At 44.7% G+C, this 23,770-nt stretch overlaps 7 protein-coding genes across 11 annotated transcripts; 4 read left to right on the top strand and 3 right to left on the bottom strand.

The window, feature by feature from the left end:
* Positions 1–9: 9 nt before the first annotated feature.
* On the bottom strand, positions 10–2,654 carry LOC108032110 (DNA replication licensing factor Mcm5). Its single transcript, XM_017105941.3, has 4 exons — positions 2,381–2,654; positions 1,216–2,326; positions 337–1,158; positions 10–271 (listed from the first exon to the last, which is right to left on the bottom strand). Exons 1-4 carry the CDS (start codon positions 2,530–2,532, stop codon positions 155–157), a joined length of 2,202 nt encoding a protein of 733 aa, XP_016961430.1. The 5' UTR covers positions 2,533–2,654; the 3' UTR covers positions 10–154.
* Positions 2,655–3,265: 611 nt separating this feature from the next.
* On the top strand, positions 3,266–5,097 carry LOC108031800 (protein arginine N-methyltransferase 1-B). Its single transcript, XM_017105520.3, has 4 exons — positions 3,266–3,399; positions 3,463–3,738; positions 3,816–4,045; positions 4,181–5,097. The coding sequence occupies exons 1-4, from the start codon at positions 3,397–3,399 to the stop codon at positions 4,800–4,802; spliced, it is 1,131 nt and encodes a 376-aa protein (XP_016961009.1). The 5' UTR covers positions 3,266–3,396; the 3' UTR covers positions 4,803–5,097.
* Positions 5,098–5,129: 32 nt separating this feature from the next.
* On the bottom strand, positions 5,130–7,174 carry LOC108031801 (RNA-binding protein 1). The gene is made up of 3 exons (XM_050888702.1): positions 7,059–7,174; positions 6,605–6,982; positions 5,130–5,417 (listed from the first exon to the last, which is right to left on the bottom strand). The coding sequence occupies exons 2-3, from the start codon at positions 6,922–6,924 to the stop codon at positions 5,327–5,329; spliced, it is 411 nt and encodes a 136-aa protein (XP_050744659.1). The 5' UTR covers positions 6,925–6,982; positions 7,059–7,174; the 3' UTR covers positions 5,130–5,326.
* Positions 7,175–7,489: 315 nt separating this feature from the next.
* Positions 7,490–9,041, top strand: LOC108031080 (39S ribosomal protein L37, mitochondrial). Its single transcript, XM_017104286.3, has 4 exons — positions 7,490–7,746; positions 7,815–8,162; positions 8,219–8,499; positions 8,557–9,041. The coding sequence occupies exons 1-4, from the start codon at positions 7,571–7,573 to the stop codon at positions 8,979–8,981; spliced, it is 1,230 nt and encodes a 409-aa protein (XP_016959775.1). The 5' UTR covers positions 7,490–7,570; the 3' UTR covers positions 8,982–9,041.
* Positions 9,042–9,333: 292 nt separating this feature from the next.
* On the top strand, positions 9,334–10,647 carry LOC108031559 (uncharacterized). Its single transcript, XM_017105105.3, has 4 exons — positions 9,334–9,470; positions 9,530–9,685; positions 9,739–9,905; positions 9,961–10,647. The coding sequence occupies exons 1-4, from the start codon at positions 9,334–9,336 to the stop codon at positions 10,644–10,646; spliced, it is 1,146 nt and encodes a 381-aa protein (XP_016960594.1). The 3' UTR covers position 10,647.
* Positions 10,648–10,780: 133 nt separating this feature from the next.
* Positions 10,781–14,150, bottom strand: LOC108031561 (uncharacterized). The gene is made up of 6 exons (XM_017105106.3): positions 13,940–14,150; positions 11,777–12,004; positions 11,588–11,723; positions 11,374–11,527; positions 11,133–11,319; positions 10,781–11,065 (listed from the first exon to the last, which is right to left on the bottom strand). Exons 2-6 carry the CDS (start codon positions 11,869–11,871, stop codon positions 10,852–10,854), a joined length of 786 nt encoding a protein of 261 aa, XP_016960595.1. The 5' UTR covers positions 11,872–12,004; positions 13,940–14,150; the 3' UTR covers positions 10,781–10,851.
* Positions 14,151–14,239: 89 nt separating this feature from the next.
* On the top strand, positions 14,240–23,530 carry LOC108031558 (protein anoxia up-regulated). Of its 5 annotated transcripts, none has more exons than XM_017105101.3 (7): positions 14,240–14,446; positions 18,363–18,389; positions 19,078–19,569; positions 19,701–19,813; positions 20,315–20,445; positions 22,396–22,597; positions 22,655–23,530. In XM_017105101.3, exons 1-7 carry the CDS (start codon positions 14,372–14,374, stop codon positions 23,463–23,465), a joined length of 1,851 nt encoding a protein of 616 aa, XP_016960590.1. In that variant the 5' UTR covers positions 14,240–14,371; the 3' UTR covers positions 23,466–23,530. The 5 variants fall into 5 exon arrangements, with proteins under 5 accessions (XP_016960590.1, XP_016960591.1, XP_016960592.1 ...); XM_017105102.3 differs by lacking the exons at positions 22,396–22,597; positions 22,655–23,530 and adding exons at positions 20,574–20,741; positions 21,306–21,834; XM_050889468.1 differs by lacking the exons at positions 14,240–14,446; positions 18,363–18,389; positions 19,078–19,569; positions 19,701–19,813; positions 20,315–20,445 and adding exons at positions 21,335–22,089; positions 22,154–22,253.
* The last annotated feature ends 240 nt before the right edge of the window (positions 23,531–23,770 follow it).

Raw genomic sequence — 23,770 nt, 5'->3', positions numbered from 1 at the left:
TCAAGGAACTTTCTGAAATTTTAGATTTTTTATTTGTCTCATGAGTGAAAAGAATGTATGGTTTTCTTAATAATATAAATGGAAATGCAGTAAAAATGACGTACGTTTGATGAAACATTCAACGATGGATTAATAATGATGTGAATAACAGTGTTTAGCAAATACGATAGAGCATCTTGCGTTGCATTCTGTGCTGAAGCTCTCCGCGACGAATCATAGTATGAATTACTTTCATTACAGTGCGTTCCTCATACTTTTGGCGCAAGAAGTCCTGAAAAAGCACATACAAAATTAGTATAAATAAGGCACCTCTAAATTAAAAACTTTAATAAATACCTGCAAAATATTCTGCTCCGAGACTTGAGATCCAATGGCAAAGCGGCGTTTCAGTTGCTTCTCGATGCGGTTCAGCGTCTCCTGGTCCTCCTCGGTGGTGAATCCCTCGGCGCCTGCCAAGCTGCCAGTCATAGCAGCGTCGAGAGTCGACACTTGGAAAAGACGAAGTGCCTCGTTCACGTGGTCATCGGAAACGAATGGCTGCAAGCGAATCTTCGCCAGCGATTCCGAAATGCGGATGACGGCCTCCAGCTGGCGCACGGTAATCGGAATGCTCAGTCGCTTGTCGGAGGCCTTTTCCTGCTGACCGGCTCCACTGCGCATAAGGACGTAGCGGCTCTTTAGCTTCTCCCCAGCAGCCTCGCTCAGACGTGGACCGCAGTGGGTGCGACAGTAATGAATGTACTTCTTGAACGTGGACAGTGATATCTCACCCTCGGCGGGCTCTGAAGGCGCCGACTTGTTTGAACTGAGATGCACATTGATGATGTGCTTGGCCAGCGTGATGTCCCGCGATTCATCGTGCACATCCTTCACTATGAAAATCATATCGAAACGGGAAAGGATGGTGGGCATAAAGTCGATGTTTTCCTCGCCCTTGGTGTCATCCCAACGGCCGAAAATGGAGTTGGCAGCAGCCAAAACCGAACAACGTGAATTCAGAGTGGTCGTAATGCCGGCCTTGGCAATAGAAATGGTCTGCTGTTCCATGGCCTCGTGAATGGCCACGCGATCATCTTCTCGCATCTTGTCGAACTCATCAATACAGACCACGCCGCCATCAGCCAAAACCATGGCACCTCCCTCCATGACGAAGTTTCGCTGGAGGATACATTATAAGTCAGTAAACAAGACAACGTTAACAAATATTTATCTCACCGTTGCAGGATCCTTCATAACTGAAGCCGTGAGACCAGCGGCACTGGAACCCTTGCCGGAGGTATAGACTGCAATGGGCGCCACCTTCTCCACAAACTTTAGCAGCTGCGACTTGGCTGTACCAGGATCGCCCAGCAACAACACGTTAATGTCGCCACGACGGCACAAGCCGTCCGGCAAACGCTTACGAGATCCACCAAACAGCATGCAGGTAATGGCCTTCTTGATGTCCCGCGAACCGAAAATGCTGGGAGCCAGCGAAGTTGCGAGACGATCGTAGATGTCGTTGGAGGCAGCCATGCGCCGGAAGTTCTCCTCCTCGTCGGTGGTAATGTTGCTGTACCGGGAAATAGCACCGGCACCCTCTGCGTCCACTGTGATGCCAACTACCCTCATGTACGGAGCACGAACTCCAACGACGGCCTTCTCGCGACCATCCTGGCGAGAGGGTTTGCCTACCTTGCGAATCGAGTAGATGCCCTGGATAAGCACTCGGTTGCCGGGCACCACACGTTCGCAGAGCGAGCGATCGCAGAAGAGCTGCAGGTGGCGGGGAATCTCTCCCTGGGGCACAAAGTCCGGCAGTTCCTGGAGCTTGAGGGTCTGGAAATCGACGCACTTGCACTTGTCCGGCATGATGAAGAAAGGATCCAGCGGGCACTTGGGTCTGCCCGCCTGCTCGGTGTTGCACTTCCTGGGAAGGGCATAGCCCTCCAGGCCAGGATTTACTTTGAGATTCGGGATTACCGTGCTGCAGGACTGGCACATAATAGACATCCGCGTGGCCTTGGCACTGATGCCCGAGGCTGCGACAATGATGCCGGCAATCTTGACCAGCTTGGACACGCAGTCGGACTTCAGCTGCCGGATGTTAGTGGGATTTGCATTGGAACTGAGCAGAATCTGGATGTCGTGCATTTGCTCCTCGTGCTCCGGCCGGGGAGCCGTGATCTCGTCAGCCACCTCCCGGGCGGCCTCCTCGAAGATCTGCAAGTGCTCCGTGGGCTGTTTGTTGAGCTTGTCCGCCAGAGCCTCGTCGAAGCCCACCAGATCCTCCATCTCGATCTCCAGGAAGTAGCGGCCATTCAGGTAATTCCTCTTCAGAGTGTCGCTGCAGAAAGAATACTTTTAAGGGGGTTCGAATGGGGGATTGTGGTCCACTCACCGGTATTTGTAGAAAAAGTTCTCCTCGTTGAAAGTGCGGATGAACTCCTTGTACTTCTTCTTCACCGCCTGCAAGTTAATTTGCGCATCCGACTGGTTCTCCCCGCCGAAATTATCCGAGAAGAACACGCCCGCATCATCAAAGCCTTCCATTTTGATTGGTAAACACAGTTAAGACGAGGAACTTGGTAAATAAATGCTACTTTCTGCCTCGCTTGTTTCTTCCTTCTGTTTAACAATGCGATGTGCCAATATTTGCCGCCAAAATTGCCGGTCAAGCGATAGCTATACATGGGATGTTGAACATGGAACTATCGATTGTTTTTTGTTAGCAACGATCGCTTTTTTACTTGTGCAATTCTAAGTTTTAGAAAAATTCAATGAACTATATTATATAAATATTTAAAAGTGTACGAGATATAAGTATTTTTCTTTAATATTTTTATTTTACGCTACAACCTTTTTATTTCTTTTAGTGTGGTAATTTTTTCTCAAATTATACCAAGGTTATGAGAGAAAATTAATTTAGAAAATAAAGTTACGGGTCAAAGTCAAATTAGACCATTTTTTTACATAAATGAAATGCAATTTTAGTTTTCTTTAGTTTTAGTTTAGAGAACGGTTTATAACACATTTATACATTGTATATAAAAATATATTTAACCAAAAAAATATTTTAGAATCAACTGGACTTTGTAGACGTGGCATACAGAAAAATAGAAACGTAAATAAACGTAAATCAATAATGCATTCTGAATATTAAAAAACAAACAAAACAGTGACTGTCACTACTTGCCCATATAAGTCCAGCACAAAAAATACCAAATTCAAAATTCGCACGCTGCCAAGACCGCGAAACATCGATACTATCGATAGCGCATAGTTTTTCGCACCGGCAGCAATCGGCGGCAGTGTTGAAAAGCGACTTTTCAAACTAGCGTGCTGTATAAATAGTCCCATCATTTAGTCGCTATTTTTTCGACGTGAAAAACCAAAGAGACGCCGAAAAACTAGAAAATGGTGAGTTTGGGGCGGACTTTGCTGCCATTCGAGGGCCCAATTGCTGACGGATCGCTTTCGCAGGCCAGCACAGACATCCCGATGGAGGCAGCTGTGGAATCGGCGACCGGCATCACGCCCAATTCAAATGCGAACTCAAACAATGTGGCGAAGAAGCTGCCCGCGGAGGGGAGCAGTGGGGACAATCCCAATGCCAATGCCGACGAGATGACGTCCCGCGACTATTACTTTGACTCGTATGCCCACTTTGGCATCCACGAGGAGATGCTCAAGGACGAGGTGCGCACCGTAACATACCGCAACGCCATGTACCACAACAAGCATCTGTTCCAGGGCAAGGTATGGTCCACTTCCGAGGTTTCCCCTTCGTTTGCAATAGCCCTGGGCTAGGAGGTACTAATCTCCGCTCTTTACAGACCGTTCTGGACGTGGGCTGCGGCACTGGCATCTTGTCCATGTTCGCCGCGAAAGCCGGCGCCGCCCAGGTGATCGCCGTCGACTGCTCCAACATCATCGAGTTTGCCCGCCAAGTGGTCATTGACAACAATCTGCAAGATGTGATCAAGGTGGTCAAGGGCAAGATTGAGGAGATTGAGCTTCCAAATGGTATTGAGGGCGTGGACATCATCATTTCCGAGTGGATGGGGTAGGTTTCCAGCTCCCCGAGCTGATATTTATAAGGAAACGTTATAAGAAGCCTTTCAAAGGGGTGACAATCCTATAGTCCCTTTATAAAGCATCCCCTCAATACCAACCCACTTACGTTCATTTCCTTGTGTAGCTACTGCCTCTTCTACGAGTCCATGCTGGACACAGTGCTGTACGCGCGGGACAAGTGGCTGAAGAAGGACGGCATGATGTTCCCCGACCGAGGTACACTGTACATCACGGCCATCGAGGACCGACAGTACAAGGACGAGAAGATCAACTGGTGGGACGATGTGTACGGCTTCGACATGAGCTGCATTCGCAAGGTGGCCGTGACTGAGCCGCTGGTCGACGTGGTCGATCCCAAGCAGGTGGTGTCCACATCCTGCATGGTCAAGGAGGTCGACCTGTACACCGTGAAGAAGGCAGATCTCAACTTCTCGTCCAAGTTCAGCCTGTGCATCAAGCGCAACGACTTTGTGCAGGCGTTAGTCACCTACTTTAACATAGAGTTTACCAAGTGCCACAAGCGTCTTGGGTTCAGCACGTCGCCCGATTCCACGTACACGCATTGGAAGCAGACGGTCTTCTACCTGGACGACCACATGACGGCCAAGAAGAACGAGGAGATCACCGGCACGTTCCAGATGAAGCCCAACGAGCGGAACAACCGCGACTTGGACTTTGTCATCGACATAAACTTCAAGGGAGAATTGTCGCAGATCCAGGAGTCGAACACATACCGCATGCGCTAGGGTGCGCCATAAACAATCCGAACTGCCATTGTGTACCGGGGCTCAGAGCCCAGCGGCGAGGATATAAACAATGACTAGACGTAAGGGTTTATTCCAGTGCGACATGTGCAACGAACTTGTGTTGCGTCTTCTCCTAAGTTTAAAGTGTACCTTTGTTAGTATACATAATATTTTTACACTCGTGCGCCTGTTTAAATTATTATCCGAACATACTTCTAAGAAAAGTTGTACAGTAGCACGTCAATTCTCACATAATAAACAGTGCATTTAGCACGTCCCCTTTGCTGGAAACAAATGCCTTTTGATGATATATGAAACCAATCAAAACTCGCTGATTGTGCGTCTTTATTTCTTAGTAAAAAAAAGGAAATTTTAAGAATGCATCGAAAGATTTATATATTGTCATCTGAAGAAAGTGTACTTACATCGCAATCAACTAAGGAAACCCTATCAAAAAGTCGGCCTTGACCACGCTTCTTGTTTGATTGCGACACTGCTTAAATGTTATCCTTTTGGGAAGTATTTTAATGCCGATCGCGGGAGTCCGAGCGACTTCGACGATCGCGCGAGAAGCTGCGGCTGCGGGGCGATCGGGAGCGGCGTGGCGAGCGGGACCTGAAATAGACGCGTTGGTAAAGATAAGATTACTTCCAAAATCAAACAAATCAATACAACTAACTGCTTAGTGTGGTAAGAAGTGTATGTACATACGCGCCTTACAAAATGCTGAAACAGTGAGGTTTTAAAACGTAAATGCTGGCTGGAGTGTATCTGGTTCACAATATACATAATACATAAACACAAATGAAAGCTGTGCAAGTTGCTCAAATGAATCAATCATAGCGTTAAGTAAGCTGGAACCCCATTACTGTAGCTGCTGTGATGTTTAACAACCCTAGTATCCTACGCTTAAAGCTTTCAACATTGTTGAAAGAACCGGATCGGACAAATCTATAATTGACTATACAACACAAGATCTAGGCTAGTTTTCTCATTATCGGGGAGGTATCTTGAGAAAACGGACCCTGAAAACTATACGTAAATCATTAGCGTAAAGAAATACTCCTAGTCTCTGGCAACTAAATTAAATAAAATAATTGTAGACAATTATTTAAGAGATACGCAGGATAACTTCATTAGTAGAACTCTTTTGGCGACTGCAATGCTTCTTCGAAGGTGAAATCATTTGGGTTGCTAATCAAAACTTCTGTGAGGCTGTGACGCTGAACATGGGTAATTTAGAGTTGCAAGTTGAAGGTTGCTGGCTGTGGGCTGTGAAGATGGTGGCTGTTGTAGATTGTTGATGTTGTAGAAGGAAGAAGAGTAGCAGTGGAAGTAGTTCTAGCCGAAGGAGTTATCCTGAAAAAGTGTCGATAACTCGTATTTAACAACCACTAAAGGCTTTTGATCGTAGATAATAATATACATATACAGTTTGTAGTTTGAGTCCGAGAAGTGTACTATCAATTTTCAATTGTCAAGGGTCAAGGGTCGATAGAATCTGGATAAGACAGCCTGCGAAGAGATCTCTTTTAAGTGGCGCCTATTCGCAAGCTATCTTATCACGTGTAGAGAAAAGGCGGGAAAATGTAAATGTTTGCAAATAGCAATCAATGTTTTTGCGATGATCCCAATGAAATTTCAAGTCGATAACAAATTGTATACTTTTGATAAGAATTTGATTAGTTCTGGTGCTCAGAGACAAGAATACCAGGGGAATAATACCATTTTTGGTGGGTCAAAAGATCCGTGTCTTCTGGGAGACACCACGGGAAGTACAGTTTTTGGTCATGGTCAATTACCTGTAGCGCCCGGAGCCAGAGCGTCCACTACTGCTGCCGCCCTCTCCACGCCGGCGATCGCGGGAGCGACCCGATGACATCTCCACGCGGATTCTCGTGCCGCAGCAGCGTGTTCCGTCCAGGGCACGCGTCGCGTCCTCCGCGTCCCGGCGATCCTCGAACTCCACGAAGGCGAAACCGGGCGGATTGCGGGCCACCCACACATTCCTCAGCGGTCCGTACTTCGCGAAGGCGCCCTCGATCTCGTGCTTGGAGGCCGAGGAGCCCAGGTTGCCCACATACACCTTGCAGGCCAGGTCCCACTCCCTGTATCGCGGCATTTTGTCGTGTGGTGTGGTGCGGCGCGGTGTCGTAAGTCGAGCGGGAGAAAGTGAGCGGCTGAAACACGAAAGTCGTGGTGATTACGATGCGCCGTGCACGGGGGATTGCTTGGGAATCACAATTTAACACTTACCTTCTAGAATTTAACCTAATTTTGTTAATTTTCTTAGCAGAATCTTCCGCCTTTTCTTTATTTATTGGCCAGAGTGTGACCAGACCCGAGAAATAGTGGTGGCTCGGCCAAGCGATCTATATCGCTATGTCACGAGGTACGCCTTATTAAATCTAAAAATTAAAAAAGTATTAAAAGTGTATGAAGTTAAAATAGTTAAGAAAATTAACAACTTTCAAATTAGTACTGTTTAAATTATACAAATAATAATAATTATTTTTTAAGTTATTCAGTTTATGTTTAGTTTAGCTAATTGTATATTTTTCGATCTGTCGCTTGTTTAAATGTGCTAAGATCAAAATAATTTTAAATTAAAATGTTCATATTTGATTAACAACTAAAGTCACTGTTTAACGAATATCGAACAACGATAGTAACTGTGACTGAGCACCTCCCATCCCTAATAGACATTTCATAACCAGTCCACCGGTCTTCATTTCTTTTAACGAAAACATTGCCAAAACCTAACTGAAATGAGGCTGACGAAGACCCTGTGTGCCCAGCACCTTGGCTGGCACTTCAAGAAGCACTGGTTGGTCCAGGGAAAGCGGGTCCCCAAGGAAACCGGAGCTGCCGCCGAGCTCCTGAAACTGGGCGTTAAGGTGAAGAACCCAGAGGATATACTGAACCCCAAAGTGGAGAAAAAACTGTGAGTATTTCACTGGAAAAAACCTAATGATTGTAATTAGTAACATACATAATCGATTCAACCTGCAGGGTGGACATCGTGGGCACCCGCGAGAAGACGATTCCCGAGGACAGCAGGCACCCCGACTGGCACTCCGCCGTTTGCCACTCCTACGTCGACAACAGCGTGCTGATTGGCGGATTGCCGCAGGCCCAGGTGTTGACCAACTGCATCGAGATCCCGACCTTTCCCAAGCAAATCGAGGATGCCCTCGCCAGCCAGCAGTTGCCCAAGTCCGTAGACAAGAGCATCCGACATGCCATACTGGCATCCCACGTGCTCGATGCGGAGCAGGTTAAGCTGCCCAAGGTGAGGGTGCCGGAGAGGCCGCGATTCAACCTGCCACGCTCCTACGGAATTTCCCACGAAAGGGTCAAGTAAGACCACATCAACATTCCCCAGTAAACCATTGTAACTTTGTAATCCTCCTCAGTCGCCTGCTGGTAAACAAACTCCTTCAGGAAACCGAAAAAATAGCGGGTCGTTCGGTCTCCGTACGTAAAAGGTTTATAGACAATGCCACCTTCAAGACCTCTTTGAGCAAAGACGGTGATCTGCTGGGTTTCTCTGTCAACGCCGAGAAAGTAGTTTTCGCTAATCGTGCTATCGAAGTTATCAAGGGAAAATTTGAAGGAAACCTGCCTGATCTCTACCCCATGAAGACCACGATATCGATTCCAAAACGCCACATTTACCAAAAAGAGAACTTTTACCGTGAGTGTCTAAATAAGATATATATATAATAATAGTCTAACGATGTCATCCCTTTAGCCCTGCGCACGGACATCAGCTGCTCCCATCCACACACAATCTTCACGGTCTTTAACAAACACCTGGTTAAAAATGCCCACGGATCCGAGGTCACAACTTCTCAGCTCCACGCAAGGACATTGGTCAAAGCTTTCGTTGTGGCTGCGGCTCGAGCCAGGCAGCTGCACGGGGAATCCCTGGAGGGTGTTCTGCCCAAGCCAATTGTCGTGCAGAGTGTCCAGACCGACGGAAGGACTTTCCACTTCGGAGTGCTGCAGCTGAACACACTCGATCTGGGCGCCAACAGCACTACGAAAAACTATTGGTTCCACAGGCAGAACTACGATCTGTTCTCTGAATGCTCCTACGAAGCGGGAAGAACGCATTTGGAAAACTACAATGGCGATGTGTTCCGCATATTCAATGCCTTTTATAACAACTCCTAGATATTAATGCCGCTGAATAATAAAATATGTTTTTTGTTATGTCTGTATAAGGCTCAAGAACCTTTTAAATATTTTACTATTATAATATCCCTTGGTAGCGATATAGCTAGAGTGCCAGCACTGTATCCATGTGAAAGGTGCGAATTGCTGAATTATTTGGCGCCTTGTTATTCCTTTTCATCCTTAGGTCGATATCCGAGTCCCCCAACCCCAACCATTTCAGTGGACACCATGGCAACGCGGATGCACTAAATTGTTTATGCATCGATGTATTGACTGCTAATAGAGACGTTTCGCAAAGTTCTTCCACCCACACACGTTTAAAGTTTAAAAAGGCAAACAAATCGCTACCATGAATAGGCCAAAGCAGGGTACCAGCTCCAACAACAGTGGCACATCCTCGGAAACCAGCGAGACGCAAAGTGTGGATGACCAGCAAAGTGCTCCGCAATCGAACATTCGTGCAGGTAGCAGTGCATCATTGAGCAGGTGGGTAGTAGAATTATTTTTTTTTTACTGTTTTAAAGTTTTTAAATAATTTTTGATAGAGCCAAAAACAGTTGGAGACGCATGAAAGAGCTGGCGGCGGAGAAGGAAAAGGAGAATGAGGCCAAGCGACCTCCTTGGCGGGCAGTTAGCGTCTCCACGCTCACCAAACCCGACAAGAGCGCCTTGCTGCGGGCCAAGTTACTGGATGCCTCCAGGTTATTAAATATAATTCTTAAATTTAAATAAATCTAAATATTTTCTTCTATAGACGTTTAAGAGCTGGCAAGGCAAATGTCGCCCTGCAAACGGACTTTGTGCCCACGAAGCTCATGAAAGAGGCCAGCTTTGGCGTGCAGAAGGATCTTATATTGCACAAGGACATCGGAATTCTCACCGATGGACAGTACTCCAAGAAGAAGGATGGCTATGAGAAGTGTAAGCTTGGTTCTTAAATTACCTACCCTACGAAATATCAACCATATATTTTTAGATGTGCTCACCTATTCCATGTCCCAGATGACCGACAGTGTGCCTACCGTTTCGCGCCAAACTCAAACGCTACTGCCCAAGGCCTACAACAAGGATCTGGTCAACTCGTATCTGCCCGAAACCGATGAGGATGGCACTGAACTTATCTCCGATGTGGAAAAGAGGCTGGGCGATCAGATTGCCAAGATACGGGGGCTCAACTTTGATGAATCGCAGCAGACAAGGGCAAGTGGCAATAATACGAACTTGGCTCCCACCCTGGCATCCTGGCAATTCGACGATGACGCAGTGGAAATGGAGTCGGAACGCCACTTTATACCCTACACCATAGAGTCCTTTAGGCCCTGGCGCAGCTTTGTGCCCTTTCCCTTTCGGTTGAGGGGAAATTCCCTGATTGGCGCCCAAAAAATTGATTGGTACGCCCTGCTGCAGTCCATCGATGACCTGATCAAGGAGTCCAACAATCTGGTGGACAAGCTGGAGCACATTATGCTGGAGAACCGAGCTCATCGCAAGTCGGTCCTAGGAAATCTGGGTAAAATACCCAAGTTTGAGTCTACAAGATTCTCAGCCCCTTCGGAGCAGTGGCTGCCGCTAATTGAACAGCAGGAGAAGCAGTTGCAAATTATTTTAACAGGCAGTGAGGCTCACAAAGAGTCCTCCATTAGTAGTCCCAAAAATGGTTAGACTTTACTATAAGGATATGATTAGGGAAAAATACATATGTTTTATGGCCCTTGGCTTATTCATTGGTTTAGAAATGCTTGTCTAACAATGCACAATATGATTTTGGAATAAAGATAACACAATGGAGTTTATTTAAATGTTGAGAAAATATTTGGTTTTAAGTATGGAATGTGTGGAAAACAATCTTTATGATTTTGAAATGATTCTAAGCCTTCTTTTCTCGAGATATTCCAGATGATTTTCCCTTTCCTTGGGAGCTCTTCTTGGGCATCAGCTTCATCAGAATATCCGTGGCTGATTTACTATCCAGGGGGCAATTGGAATACACCTCCTCACACGCCCTATCGTTGGAACGCTTTCCGTGCTCCAAAGCCTCTTTTATAGCCGTTCCATCCAGCAGGTAATCCACCAGGGCATTTCTTAAAGTAATTAAGGATATTGGTAAGATAATTATAAATATTATGAAAGATACAAGTTTTTACTTACTCCGATAGCATGTGAATGAATTCATCCATCTGGTCAGAGGACCCGATCTTCATATTATACTCCGTGGAACGAACATAGCCACACACAGCACGCTGCATGCAGCTCGTGGAATCAATGTTGTTCTGACCCAGGACATCGTCGATTTTATTGATCATGCTGCTGAGGGGCGTCAGATCGCTATCCTCACCTTAAAGAAAGTGCAAATTAAACTAATTGTACTAATCTCTTTCTAAAAACTCACTTCGACCATATCCCCCGTAGCCGCCATGGAAGGCTGATAGAATTTTGGGGATTAGTATGATGGCGCCAATGCCCACGAGAGTTCCCAGAACTACTCCGCCCAAGTCCAGTTTTATGGGATTGTAGGCGGACAGTCCAGTACCACCAGGATAACCCTAAACGGTTCAAGGGAAAGATGAGTTTTTAAGTTGGTGGTTCTTAAATCTTTCACTCACATTTAGGGACCCATAGCCGGTGGTATATCCCAGACGTTCCAGCCTATCCTTTGTGGAAGCTGCCTGCGGTTCACTGGGCTGGGTTTTGTTTTCGTTGTAGTACGATCTATCCCGCTGTCCCTTGTCCGCATAGAACCTTATAATCAGAACCAAAATGAGTCCTAATTTTCCCAATCAAAATCCACTTACTTATGACTCTCTTCATATTTTGGTATGGCATTAGCATAGGTTAGCAACACCATAACTGCCAGCAGCTGCAATACGACAAAGTAATTGAGGTTCATCCTGGTTTATATATCCTTTTGGGTGCTATTTTGCAGTAGTAGTCCTCTGAAGTTCCTATCGCGGATCCAACGCGTCGTTCGCTCTGCTCCAAACTAATATTTCGAGTGGCAGCAACTCCACTATTTATAAGAGCTGGCCAAAAATGCTAGCAATTTGTTCAAATTACAAAATGTCAAGCAATGTGCGGATTTGAATGCCGTTTATGCGAGTATTTTGGAAAAAGTGAGGAAAGAAACCCATTCTAGCAAGACGAATGAACAGGTGTTTGTAACCATACAGGCACTTACGCCCGTGTCCCCACACACGCACAGTGGGCCCTCGCAGGGAGAGACGACCAGCCATTGTATTTACGTCGCTGTAATGCGCAATTTTCATTGCATACTCAATTATTTAACAAAATTATCGCAGCCACGAAAACGGCGAAGACGCCGACAAACAACCACGCTGGCTGGGCGGAAAAATTGGGGGCCCGTGCATCTGAAACCAAGAGTCGTGGATCTATGTACTGCCGTGGATCGAAATCGCGACTTGGAAGCGGAGACACATGGAAGTGTTTGCACCTGCGCGACTTGCATCATTATGAGGGGCACTCGACCAGAGATTTCTGGTATTAAGTCACTGACTTTTTGCCGCTCGTTTTTTGTAAACACCCAAAAGGCCTAAGATATATGGGCTTTTACATTGATATTTACAAATGGTTTGAAGTAACTCAAAGAAACGTTACCGCCTAAATAATGTGCTAACTCGAAGGATCTGATAAAGTATAAGTGATCTAAGCATTACAAAACCCCATGTTTGAAATAGACATATTTTTAAAAGTCGTATATATTTCTATAGTTTAGTGGTCGGGGTCGCAGACGCTGGCCTCCAAAAAATCATAACGGATTTAAATAAATAAATAGAAACATCTTATGTGCTTTTGAGTTCAGCAAACTTTTTGAAGTAGAACATTTGAACATTATATTAAGTTATATGTGGATTTATCAAAGTTTTTAGTATTCATTAGGGATTTGAAATAATTTACAAGTAAAAGTATGAGTAAAAAAAATGTTTCTCGAATGTCTTATAATTTCTTAAGAAAAATATATGATTATATAGGATTATCCCTAAAGACCCATTCCGTAGAACTTGTTTATATCGCGTCCTGTAGGCCGCTTTATTTGCTGTTAACTTGTCAATGTCCATTTACACTTAATTGGTGCGAGGCAAATAAGAAATTCCAAGTCAACGCTCAATGACATATTTGTTCTGCGATTAGTGTGACTTTGGCAGCCTTGAAATTACGAGCCATTCATTGCCTCTCGTTAAGGTTAATGTCATAAAGAATTTGCTTTTTTGAATTTCTGCCACGGTTTTGTTTATATACAACCAGACACCTACACAGCCGATTTAATAGGTGGGTATGCGATGATGTGCAGTTTATTTATATGTTCACGAATACATGTTTCCGATCTTCTATTGTAAGAATGTATGAGTAATCTGGCCTCAAATTGTTGGAAAACAAAATTTATTTTTATCTTATTTTCATTTTTGTGTTTTTTAATAATTTATATTGTATGTGTGTGGCAAGCTCTGGGTCCGGTCCACAGGTGATACCCACCGACCATAAATTGCTCTCAGGATTCTCATTTCATGCCTTATTTGATTTATTCTTAAAATACCCACTCGTAATTGGACGTTCTATGTTTGTCTGTCAATCAATCTTTGGACGAAATTAACAAATGACATGACGAATAGTGCGATGATGTTTTGAATGATGCGAGAATGGTCCTAAGACCTTGCAAGTCATTCGGGAAAACTCAATGTACATGTAGTTTTCCTCCATTAAAGTTTACATTCAATGCTTATAATTAAATTTCAAATTCAAATGTATTCGATTTTCAATAATTGCTAATGAGCAATATTCAAACATCTAGTACTGCATTTAAAAATAAACGATTCTCAAAACATTGGTGTACATATCGACCCACTTATCACCTTTGCAGAAAGGGCCCCTACATCATATCATAATATCACAACACTTCGCCGAGATAACAAATATTCTGTGAGTGTGCGATCTAAAAATACCAAGTTTCTGGAAAACATCCGTGACGTTTGTTTTCGAAAGGGCGCCCATATCCTGTGGGCACTGGGCGATGTGCGCTTGTACATAGGCTTTTCCGAACGCAACTGTATGAAAAGTGCTGGCTTTATGTAAACAGAATTCGCTCGCTCTTTCGCGACGAGAGATGTCAATGTTTCTTAATTCCAAAAATAAGTTTATTTGGGAGATGGACAGAGAAAGAGGTATGGCCGGAGCGTGAGCGCGAGAGGGATCGAAGGCTGTGAAAATTTTGAAAATCAAAAAATTATAAGCAAGTGCTCCGCGCCATTCTCAGGCAGATCAACTCGAACGGGCGTCTAGTGAACAACACGCAACGACGATATATCCGAACCAAATCCAACGAACAATTCAATTTGAAACATCTCACAAAAGCATCTGAGCTCTAAAATCGCAAAATGGTTTACGAAAGTGGATTTACGACTCGCAGAACCTACTCCTCGAGGCCGGTGACGACTTCTTACGCCGTTACGGTAAGCCCCACGACTTGAAACTATTTACTTGACATACGGTAGTGTGGTTTTCCTTGATTTAAATCTGTGAAATATATCTGTGCGTACAGTTGCCAAGTTTCAAATTCAAAATTCCAAATTCCAAAACTATGAAAACCTGTGAATGCAAACGCTGCGGATAAATTTGACAGCATTTGAAGGCAGTTAGCTAATTGCTAATCGAATCTGTAGTCACAAGATTTCAGTTTTAAGCGCTTGTGTCCCACTTGCTGTACTCAATGGTTCTCTACTCATTTTGACAAGCGAGCAGATTACTTAAGAAATTGAAACACGTTTGAATGCAAAGTGTCTACCGCAAATGAATATCGTATCGAACTTACAGTATATAACTAGCTGGTTCTCCCACAACCGAATGTCCTTGTGCTCAAAAGTATCTGATGGTCACCTGGATGTTCTGTAAATGTATTTTCAGGTTCAGTGTGGGCATTTGTGTAGCGAATCATACATAAACCTATTTCTAACAATTTAATAACTGTCATGGTGGTTGTATGTACTTGTACTATACTATATATGTGATTTATGTGCGTTCCCAGTCTAACAAAAATACTATATAGAGCCAGACCGAAATCATAAAGATGTGACAAAATTATTTTGACAAAATTATGCGAGTGCGAAAACATTGCAGTTTTCCGCGAGCTCGTGGGCATTGAGTTTTCCCAAATTTATTGCTGCGCGATGATCTTCATATCTCTTTCGGATATACATGTTTACTCATCTCCCAAATATAACACGCGAATACATTTTAGGAATTCAGCGGAGGCCGAACATTTTCTTCTCTATCGCTATCTATTTTATTATTATTTACAAAAAGCTGAGGTCCGGGTCCGTCTGGTGCCCAAAAATGCTTGGCAAATACATGGGCGAGTGGAATTCCAAACACATGCGAATTCTCGATGAAACTCGCACGGAGGCAACTCTCTCGATAATTTGTTTCTGTACGGGCCGTGGTTTTGCTTTTTGTATGTGTAATACTATATGCGCGCGCATTTCGCTCTTCGCTGGTCCTAAAAATATCTTTCCGATTTCCATAATATATTCAAATAAACCAAAGCCATGGCGAGAGCCAACAACAAAATAACGCAAAATTTTCGAAAATCAGAAGATAAATGCTGAGAAAAGATCTCAAAGGACCCATTTTTCAGACAGTTTAATGTGATGATAATCCAAAGCAAGGCTGTATATGTAAATCGTAACCCCCAGAAGTCCATCTTGTCTGGAGACTTTCTGTTTTACCTGTATATATTCGCATTTGACCGCTATCAGAATCCCAACCTAATATCGTATAATAATGATTTGATGAATGAAAAAGAGATGCCACGTCTGATGTCATTGATGTGTATCTCTTAAATATGTCTACCTATCTTATAGAGATGTGTTGCTTGGCATTTAGGGATAGGTTGCAGAAGAAATGGCTTGATCGAATATTAACTTGATGTATATATTGCTGTGCATAAATAAATGTTTGCTGATTGTGTCCCACCTTAATGCTGCGAGTGACTCCATAATGCTCCCATTGCACATTACTTACAACCACACTACGTCGTATCAATATGCATATATACCTGTGTGTATTTAGACTAGGGTGGACCTTTTGGACTTGTCAATATTGAAATCGAAATGCTTAAATTGCCTTGGGTTCAAGTTCACTCTTATGTTAACCGAAGAAAGAGGTCCACTCCAGTCTTCAGATACATGTGTAGATATGCAGCTTGTGTCATACTGTAAGGATGTTCGAATACCGGATCTAGCTTGACTCGACCCCCACCACTGCCCCTGACGAAGCTGTATATAAATGCCCCGCCCTTGCACCGTGTACATATGATAGACCCGCCGCCCCAGTTGAGCCCCCAGCACCGCCAGCAGCTCCCAGCTGCACCACCTAACCACTGAGCCAGCGCCACAGCTTATTACCCGGCTGAGCCAGAAATTAAAAACAAACTTGTGGACTTTTGGGCATTGCAGAGAACGAAGAGAACACCAATTGACTGGGAGAAAGTTCCGTTCGTGCCGCGGCCGTCGCTCATCTCGGATCCGGTGACCGCCTTCGGAGTGCGGCGACCCGATCTCGAGCGGCGCCAGCGGTCGATCCTCGATCCCATCAATCGGGCGGCCATCAAGCCGGACTACAAGCTGGCCTACGAGCCCATCGAGCCGTACGTCTCGACACGGGACAAGAACCGGACGCGCATCCTGGGCCTGGTGCGCCAGCACATCGACACCGTGGAGGCGGGCGGCAACACCGCCGCTCGCACCTTCCGCGACAGTCTGGACGCCCAGCTGCCGCGTCTCCATCGCGCTGCCTCCGAGTCCCTGCCCGTCCGCCGGGAGACCTACCGCAACGAGAGGTCGGGCGCGATGGTCACCAAGTACTCCTACTAGGGATCATGCCCGGTGACCGACCCAACCGATAAACCGAACCCCTTCGAAAGCTAGTCGAACGAATCTAGTCTTAGCTAAGAACACATAACATTATCAAAACAGAAAAAAAACTGAAAAATCATAAAAATAACGATAGGCCTAGCCATAGTCCATTAAACCCTGTGTTAACCCACTAAACATTTGTACAAGTTTCTACTCTACACAGAGAATAAGAGTCCTTGTTGGCTTGTGGTTGAGGAAGAGATACCATTCGGTGCTTACTTCAAAGAACGCATTTTCAAGGATTTCCTTCTTGATATAGTATATAGTACCAAAACGATGGTAGATCACTTCCATTTTCCAACCTACAATGACCCTTTCTCTGTGTACCCATGTGTCTAACGCCTCATCCATAGAGTCATAGCATTTTGTGTGCCTACATAGATGGTTGCATTAAACTCGAAACTCCAAAGTTAAACCGTTCGAACATGTTTCAATTTCCCCCGAATGAGTCGCCTTGCGTTACTTGGCCATTTGCATACAGCAGTTCGTGGAGCAGTCTTGCCTTAACTTAAACTGAAAGCTTGCGTTGCCACAATGCCGAAACCAAACCAAACCTTTTCTATATATCACTATCAAATCGGAATTATAGACTCCACGCTTAGACCTGTGCACGGACAGACCGGGCTCGCACCGCAGCAGGGCCTCCTCGGACTACTCGTACACCTCGAAGTCGTCCGTGGAGAAGAGCAGCTACGACTCGAGCAACCCGCACTCGTACCGCCCGGAGCGCTCCACCTACACCTCGACGGTGGAGAAGACCTCGCGCAGCGGGCCCGGCGGCTCGTACAACTACAGCACCGAGCGGACGAGCACCACTGGCGCCGGACCCGGCGGCTACAGCTATTCCTCGACCACCTCCGGCAGCCTGCCCGGCGGCACCAAGTACCGCCACTTCTCCTACCACGTGTAGGTTGCCGGATGCACTGCATCGGCGGATCGGATGAGGCGGCGCCGGCAGCGGCGGCGTCGGTTGCCCACGGCTTTGAATGTTATGGTGCCCACTAATACGTCATTGTTTTGAATATATAATATACACACATATTTATATTTCAAATAATCCACCTAACACGCTAACCTTGAGTGCCCATGTATATGTATACGATGTTTCCGATGATGATGATGTATTTGTTTTGACTTGGACTAATCCCCACTAATGACCAAATAGTTTCGCATATAGACTAGATTAACTGAAACAAAAAACGAATTTCTCTGTGTATTTGCAACCTTCAAGCAGTCATGTTAAAACATATTTGTGATACAATAAAATAAACACGGTCTAATCTCAAATAAACAAGCGTTATTTTTGTTGAGCCCAGAGAGTAGAAGGTCGATACGATATTCATGCAGGAGACACAGAGTAGGAAACCGAAAGCCCCCCCGTTTTTGTCAAGGACTAGGCGAACTGTCATACTTTGAGACCCTAAACCTCCAATGCCGTATTTTGTATTACTTTCAGTACCCCTCGGTCGAGAAAGTAACTCGTGTAAGTATTTGGCTTTCATCCTGCTCGCCTACATCGCTTGTCATCCATCTTTCTATGGTTTACTATTCTTTTCTATTGACTATTATCACACTGTTCAATCACATCCATCACATCATCGTCACTGGAAAAGCCGACTCGGTTAGTAGTAAGCCCTCCTACTTAGTTTGTAGAGCCAGAAGAACCCAAGATATAAGAACTATAGTGTTGCGTTTTGTTGAAATATTGAAAATGTTGGTGCACATTTTTCATGTTAATACATAAAAACTTAAATATTTTTAATATCAATATACATAAAACTGTAGTAACAACATTGGAGAATCAACGCAGAACCTAAGATAGTAAAGGTAGAGCTTTCCAAGTTCGTACTTTCTTTGATTTAAGATCTAAGATTTCCCACTATCTGCAAAAGAATAATCCAAGGAAAAGAATCAACCCGATTTAAGTTTAAAATAAAACAGTCTATCTTCCCATATATCGACTCATTCCGACATGGAACTAACTTATATCATATCATATCATCAAGAGCAACTCTCCGACTGGAGAGCTCATGGTTTCAGTTTCCGTTTCCGTTTCTAGTTATGTTCTGACTTCAACTCTCCGCTTTCTCATTCCGCTAATCGAATCAGATCAGTATCACCCAGCTTCGCACATACGATGTTGTGTTAATTTTGAAACCGTTGCCAAATAGGTGTACAAGTCGAGTTACCCCATCTACTCGAGCTACTCGGTGCCCCGCCGCGTGTACGGCGCAACCCGGGTGGTGACCTCGCCCATCCGCGTGGTGACCTCGCCCGCCCGCGTGGTCTCCCGCGTCATACACTCCCCATCGCCTGTTCGCGTTGTCCGCACGACGACCCGAGTGATTTCATCGCCGGAGCGCACCACCTACTCCTACACCACGCCATCGACCTACTACAGCCCCACCTACTTGCCATCGACCTACACTTCGACCTACATCCCGACATCGTACACCACGTACACGCCGTCCTACGTCTACAACCCGACCACGGTCACCCGGGTGTACGCGCCCCGTAGCTCGCTTTCGCCGCTGAGGATCACCTCCTCGCCGGTGAGGGTCGTTACCAGCCCGGTTCGCTCCGTGCCCGCCTACCTGAAGAGGCTGCCGCCTGGATACGGTGCCCGGGCGCTGACCAATTACCTCAATACCGAGCCCTTCACCGTAAGTTGGTCCACCGTTTCTTAGCACGCAGCTTGCCCACTTAGCCACACAGAGAGCCTGGAGTAGTGCTTCCGTTTGATGCCGATATTACTGCTTTGGAACGTGCCCCTAACATTCCATCCAATTTGCAGACCTTCTCCGAGGAAACAAGCCGGATTCGCAACCGGGCGCAATCTCTGATTCGTGACTTGCATACTCCCGTGGTGCGCCGTGCACGCAGCTGCACTCCCTTCCCAGTCACTGGGTAAGTAGATCTACTCATAAGAAAAATGTGGAACCACTGGGGCGACCTTAAACGCTTTAGTGGCCCTTAGAAACCCGAAAATAGCTTATAAAGCTCTTATACGCCTTGAAATATATATGTTTCTATGCATTTATTAGGCCATCTTGGCGCAGTTTTTTAGAATTCACAAGCCCTTGGCATAGAACATAATTGCATTCGTTCCACTTATCGTATACGCAATTTTTGCGTTCACATCACGCATACGACGTGTGCAAAAATAAAATTCCTAGCTCAAATTGGTTGGAAAGAAATGACAATTTATGAAATTTAATTAGCTAAAAATACTAATTGGGTACCTATTTCTATGGTTTAGAAATATTAATCGGTGCTTTTCACATTATAAATAAATAAGAATACCTTCTTTTTGGGTTGGAAATGAAAAATTTATCACAGATTATTATTATATTATTATATTAATATTATTTTTATTGAAAACTTAATAACTATTTTATATATTTCTAGCTACACCTATGAGCCGACTTCCCAACTGGCCCTCGACGCCTATGTGGCCCGCGTCACAAATCCTGTGCGTCACATCGCCAAGGAGGTTCACAATATCTCGCACTACCCCAGGCCAGCTGTAAAATATGTTGGTAAGTTGCCTTCCGCACTGGTGCCGCTCTACTGCACTATGTATTCAGTTCACAACTGTGGTTAGACATCTTAATTGCATAGTAAATGGCTATTAAATTCCATTTTTTAAATAATCGAATAACAAAAGGTAAAAGTCATCTTGCATCAGTAAGGATTTGCGGTGACAAGGCCTATAATGTTAGAAGTCCATTGTACGATTCGGACAAAGTTCGAAATGATATTAACCTCTTGTCCTGGTACCTTAGACACCCGACTTGGAAGAGTGATAAGAAATCCCAAGATCCTGTAAAGGAAGGTAAGTACTGTTCGTGTTGTTACATTTCGCTTGAATACGACACCTGTATATATCACTCAAGCATACGTGTAATTGATGTTGCGCCAAACGATTGACATTCATAAGAAGTTGCCTACTCAAGGACAAGGGTTCTCGGTTTTTTTGTTACAAATTAATAAGAAAAACATTAAGAAATTAAAAAAATTCTAGTTGATAAAATAAACACTTTCATAAATCAAAAATCAAGCAAGGAATAATTTACATTCTTCATTACATGCCAGACAAATAAAAGCAATAAAAGGCACCTATGGCTTGGTTAAAAATGATATTATATCTGTTCGTATTAAATAAATTGGCTTGTATCAGTTCTCCGTTTTTGCGTTCTCCACTTGTTTTCCGAAATTGTACTTCCTTCGAATATTCACTTTCTACAAAGTTCAGATAGCTTGTAATACGGTGCTACAGAATCTAAATTAGTTTATTCATTTGTAACTAACTTACATATTTGGTTGCTGCATCCTGAATTGTTCGGTTCATTGTATTTCACTAACGTTATACGTTTTATGATTGATTGATTCTTTCCAGTTGAAGCTGTTGAAGTTGAGGCCTAAATGATAACATGCCTGATTTTTGTATGGACATACACTTCTCTTTCTTAAATAAACCAATCTAAAAGACTTTCTTTTGCGTGGTAGACAATTAGCCGATATCTACAAGATGAACACTTGATATCGACACCCTCTGGCGCTTTCACTACTCAGACTAATACCCACACAAGTCAGATCAGAACAGCTTAAAAGATCGAATACAAAATAAATAAACTCAGCGCATCACTTGTGATACTAACATTTTTCATGTGACTCACCGAAATGTAGATACTTATTCATTATCTTTCGACTTGTTGTAACTTAAGTAAAAGCTGACGATTAAATTATATACTTTCATGATCACCGACTACGAATTAATAAACACTTCATGTGCATAATTTTTGGCATTTAAGATATGGACGTCAGCGCGAATTTTGTTAACCAATGTTATGTTCATGCCTATGTAAACACATTTTAGGGATATTTACTCACAAATATGTATCAATATATTAATTTGTAAATACGGAGCGCAAATCTTTCTTTATGGGCTCGAAAGCTAGTCATCAGTGGGTGATTGAAAACTCCTTTAAAAGGACAAAGTATAGCAGCGTTTGCCCTGCTAACAGGATAACCAACTATTTTTTATAAAATACAACACTTGACAACAATCTTGTAAATAAATGATGCAGAAATACGAAATCAAAGACACAAGTACACACGATCCAACACCTCGAGACCTCTGCTTACTTTATGTACTCTTTTGCTTTTTGAGATGTATATATGTATGTATGCTTAACCCATTAACCACATTTTGGTTCAATTCTTCACACCCAGAACTTTTTAAAGAAAATTCCCATTAATGCCACACAATACTCTAAACCATTGGCGTCTACTGTATCTGCAATTTTCCTTGCTATAAGCAAACCACCAACCGTCGACCCACGTAGTAAGTATTAGTCGTACAAGATAATGTAATTGATAAAACTGAGTGAACGACCAAAGTAAAGGATACTTAATGTGAAATGAGAATAAAATAGAGAAGCATACGCACTGTGGCGAGGGTTCTTCTGACAAGCTCTACATTTCAGATGCCGAGTTGGATCCTAACCGTCCATCTAGAAAATTTTCTGCCCCTAGGCCCCTGGAGGACCCACTCGACGTGGAGGCCAAGGAGAAGCAGCGTCTTCGCCAGGAGCGCCTGCTGACGGTCAACGAGGAAGCCCTAGATGAAATCGATTTGGAGAAGAAGAAAGCCCAGAAAGCCGATGAGGCCAAGCGTCGGGAAGAGAAGTGGGTGTTCCTAAAACACATTTTTGTAATTTAACTAATGTTTTGATAATCTTTAAGGGCCCTGAAGGAGGAGAGGGACCGCCTAACAGCTGAGGCCGAGAAACAGGCTGCTGCCAAGGCGAAGAAGGCCGCCGAAGAGGCCGCCAAGATTGCCGCCGAAGAGGCTCTTCTGGCGCAAAAGGCTGCAGAAGAGTCTGCCGCCAAGGCTGCCGAAGAAGCCGCTCTCAAAGCTGCCGAAGAAGCCCGTCTAGCCGAAGAAGCTGCCGCCAAGGCTGCCGAAGAGACTGCCCAGAAAGCGGCCGCAGAGGCTGCCCAGAAAGCCGCCGAGGAAGCTCGTCTAGCGGAAGAGGCTGCTGCCCAGAAGGCCGCCGAGGAAGCTGCCGCAAAGGCCGCCGAAGAAGCCGCTCTCAAGGCTGCCGAAGAGGCTCGTTTGGCCGAAGAAGCCGCCCAAAAGGCTGCTGAAGAGGCCGCGCTGAAGGCTGTGGAGGAAGCCGCCCAGAAGGCCGCCGAAGAGGCCCGCGCCGCTGAGGAAGCCCGTCTGGAGGAGGAGCAGCGCCTTCGGGAGCAGGAGCTGGAGCGCCTGGCGGAGATCGAGAAGGAGAGTGAGGGCGAACTCGCTCGCCAGGCCGCCGAGCTGGCCGAGATCGCCCGCCAGGAATCTGAGATCGCCGCCCAGGAGCTGCAGGCCATCCAGAAGAACGACACCGAGGCCGAGGCCACCGAGCCCCTGGTCGAGGAGCCCGACACGCCCGTCGAGGAGCAGGAACCGGTCATCGAGCTAGGCTCCAATGTTACCCCCACAGGAGGCAACAACTTCGAAGAGGATCTCGATGACGAGGAAGAGGAGGAGGACGAGGAGGAGGAATAGATTCTACATAATCACCATGCTGTCAACCTAATTTAAAAGAAACAATAAAAATAATATAAAAACCATTGGAAAGGGGTCGTGGGGATAAAATTAAATATTAGACTTGGAAAAGCCGACGAAATTAAAATATGCTGAAAAAGTTTTAGAACAATGTAAAATTAATAAGATCAAAAATAACGAAACTCAATTATATATTCAATTATTTAACCAGTAACTATCCAAGCTTTTGTAAAAGGCTAGTTCGCGATTGAGAACATATGTATAGTTTAAGAACATATGTATAGACTTAATGTGGTCGGAAAAAT

This window comes from Drosophila biarmipes, chromosome 3R (assembly GCF_025231255.1).
Source record: "Drosophila biarmipes strain raj3 chromosome 3R, RU_DBia_V1.1, whole genome shotgun sequence".
In the NCBI taxonomy this organism is placed as follows: Eukaryota; Metazoa; Arthropoda; class Insecta; order Diptera; family Drosophilidae; genus Drosophila; species Drosophila biarmipes.
Note: the sequence above shows the minus strand (reverse complement) of the source record. Positions and strands in the feature narration are given on the sequence as shown.

Coding starts and splice junctions, on each gene's coding strand:
- LOC108032110 (XM_017105941.3), bottom strand. CDS start 2,532: ATGGAAGGCTTTGATGATGCGGGCGTGTTCTTCTCGGATAATTTCGGC. Junction 1,159..1,215: donor TTATGAAGGATCCTGCAACG/GTGAGATAAATA, acceptor TGTATCCTCCAG/CGAAACTTCGTCATGGAGGG. Junction 272..336: donor CGGAGCAGAATATTTTGCAG/GTATTTATTAAA, acceptor GTGCTTTTTCAG/GACTTCTTGCGCCAAAAGTA.
- LOC108031800 (XM_017105520.3), top strand. Junction 3,739..3,815: donor AGCATCTGTTCCAGGGCAAG/GTATGGTCCACT, acceptor CGCTCTTTACAG/ACCGTTCTGGACGTGGGCTG. Junction 4,046..4,180: donor ATCATTTCCGAGTGGATGGG/GTAGGTTTCCAG, acceptor TTCCTTGTGTAG/CTACTGCCTCTTCTACGAGT.
- LOC108031801 (XM_050888702.1), bottom strand. CDS start 6,924: ATGCCGCGATACAGGGAGTGGGACCTGGCCTGCAAGGTGTATGTGGGC. Junction 5,418..6,604: donor TCTGGCTCCGGGCGCTACAG/GTAATTGACCAT, acceptor CGTCTATTTCAG/GTCCCGCTCGCCACGCCGCT.
- LOC108031080 (XM_017104286.3), top strand. CDS start 7,571: ATGAGGCTGACGAAGACCCTGTGTGCCCAGCACCTTGGCTGGCACTTC. Junction 7,747..7,814: donor CCCAAAGTGGAGAAAAAACT/GTGAGTATTTCA, acceptor TTCAACCTGCAG/GGTGGACATCGTGGGCACCC. Junction 8,500..8,556: donor CCAAAAAGAGAACTTTTACC/GTGAGTGTCTAA, acceptor TCATCCCTTTAG/CCCTGCGCACGGACATCAGC.
- LOC108031559 (XM_017105105.3), top strand. CDS start 9,334: ATGAATAGGCCAAAGCAGGGTACCAGCTCCAACAACAGTGGCACATCC. Junction 9,471..9,529: donor AGCAGTGCATCATTGAGCAG/GTGGGTAGTAGA, acceptor AATTTTTGATAG/AGCCAAAAACAGTTGGAGAC. Junction 9,906..9,960: donor GAAGGATGGCTATGAGAAGT/GTAAGCTTGGTT, acceptor ATATATTTTTAG/ATGTGCTCACCTATTCCATG.
- LOC108031561 (XM_017105106.3), bottom strand. CDS start 11,871: ATGAACCTCAATTACTTTGTCGTATTGCAGCTGCTGGCAGTTATGGTG. Junction 11,320..11,373: donor CTACGGGGGATATGGTCGAA/GTGAGTTTTTAG, acceptor ACTTTCTTTAAG/GTGAGGATAGCGATCTGACG. Junction 11,066..11,132: donor TTCATTCACATGCTATCGGA/GTAAGTAAAAAC, acceptor AATTACTTTAAG/AAATGCCCTGGTGGATTACC.
- LOC108031558 (XM_017105101.3), top strand. CDS start 14,372: ATGGTTTACGAAAGTGGATTTACGACTCGCAGAACCTACTCCTCGAGG. Junction 19,814..20,314: donor ACTCCCTTCCCAGTCACTGG/GTAAGTAGATCT, acceptor ATATATTTCTAG/CTACACCTATGAGCCGACTT. Junction 22,598..22,654: donor GCCAAGCGTCGGGAAGAGAA/GTGGGTGTTCCT, acceptor ATAATCTTTAAG/GGCCCTGAAGGAGGAGAGGG.